General features: G+C 39.7%; 1 protein-coding gene across 1 annotated transcript; it reads right to left on the reverse strand.

Moving 5' to 3' along the window:
- Positions 1-128: 128 nt before the first annotated feature.
- On the reverse strand, positions 129-728 carry LOC124893316 (the record flags this gene model as incomplete). The annotated part of the gene is made up of 1 exon (XM_047404345.1): positions 129-728. A coding segment is annotated over exon 1 (600 nt), but the record flags the coding sequence as incomplete, so codon positions are not given.
- Positions 729-1233: the final 505 nt, after the last annotated feature.

Genomic DNA, 1233 nt, shown 5'->3' on the forward strand with positions numbered 1-1233 from the left:
ACATGTCCGTATTTATTGTCAAGTTCCACTACTCTAGATGAGTAGACATGACTTACTTTAAATGGACCAAACTATTTGGATTTGAGCTTACCTGGAAACAGTTTGAGTCTGGAGTTGAATAGAAGCACCAAGTCACCTATCTGGAAGTCCTGCTTTTCGATCCTGCTATCGTGGTACTTCTTCATTCTTTTCTTGTATAGATCAACCCAATCGTAAGCTCCAAGATGGAACTTATCCATCTTATTTAGCTGCCCCAATCTCATATTCGCAGCCTTATTCCAGTTCAAATTAAGCTGCTTCAGTTCCCACAATGTTTTATTCTCTAGTTCAATCGGCAAATGGCATACCTTGCCATAAACCAATTGGTATGGCAACATGCCAATGGATGTATTGAAAGACGTTCGATATGCCAATAAGCCATCGTCCAGGTTCCTAGACCAATCCTTCCAGCTAGCATTTATAGTCTTGGCCAGGATAGCTTTGATTTCCCGATTAGAGATCTCCACCTGCCCATAGGTCTGTGGGTTATATGGAGTAACCACCTTATGCTGTCTGACTCTATATTTTTCCAAGGCGACTCTGAATATCTTGTTGCAAAAATGTGATCCTCCATTGCTTATGATTGTATGTGGTACACCAAAGCAAGAGAAAATATTTCTTTTTAAAAATACAACAACCCGCTTTCCTTCATTATCCGCCAGAGCTACAGCTTCGACCCATTTTGACATGTAATCAATAGCAACTAGTATGTACTTTATCCCAAATAAGCTTATGAAAGGCCGCATAAAATCAATGCCTCACACATCAAATAATTTTACCTTCAATATTTTAGATATTGGCATCTCATGGTGCTTTGATATGGACCCTTGCCTTTGACATTGGTCACATCTCTTCACGAACTCATAAGCATCCTTGAACATAGAGGGCCAAGAGTAGCCATTCTGAAAAACTTTCCTTGCAGTTCGATCACCTGCATAGTGACCTCTAACTGGGGAAGCATTACTCGTTTCCAGTATACTCCACATATCTACTTCTGGAATGCACTACCTAATAATACCATCCGCACATTGCCAAAAAAGATACGGCTCATCCCAAAAGTAATGGGTCACATCTTGGAGAAAATTTTTCTTTGATGAAAGGAAAGATTTTTTGGTACTACCTCGCTCACCATATAATTTGCGAAATTAGCATACCAAGGTATTTTCTCCATAACAGCAGCTAAGATTTCCTCAT

The sequence above is a fragment of the Capsicum annuum genome, unplaced genomic scaffold (genome assembly GCF_002878395.1).
Source record: "Capsicum annuum cultivar UCD-10X-F1 unplaced genomic scaffold, UCD10Xv1.1 ctg5742, whole genome shotgun sequence".
NCBI classification, from domain to species: Eukaryota; Viridiplantae; Streptophyta; class Magnoliopsida; order Solanales; family Solanaceae; genus Capsicum; species Capsicum annuum.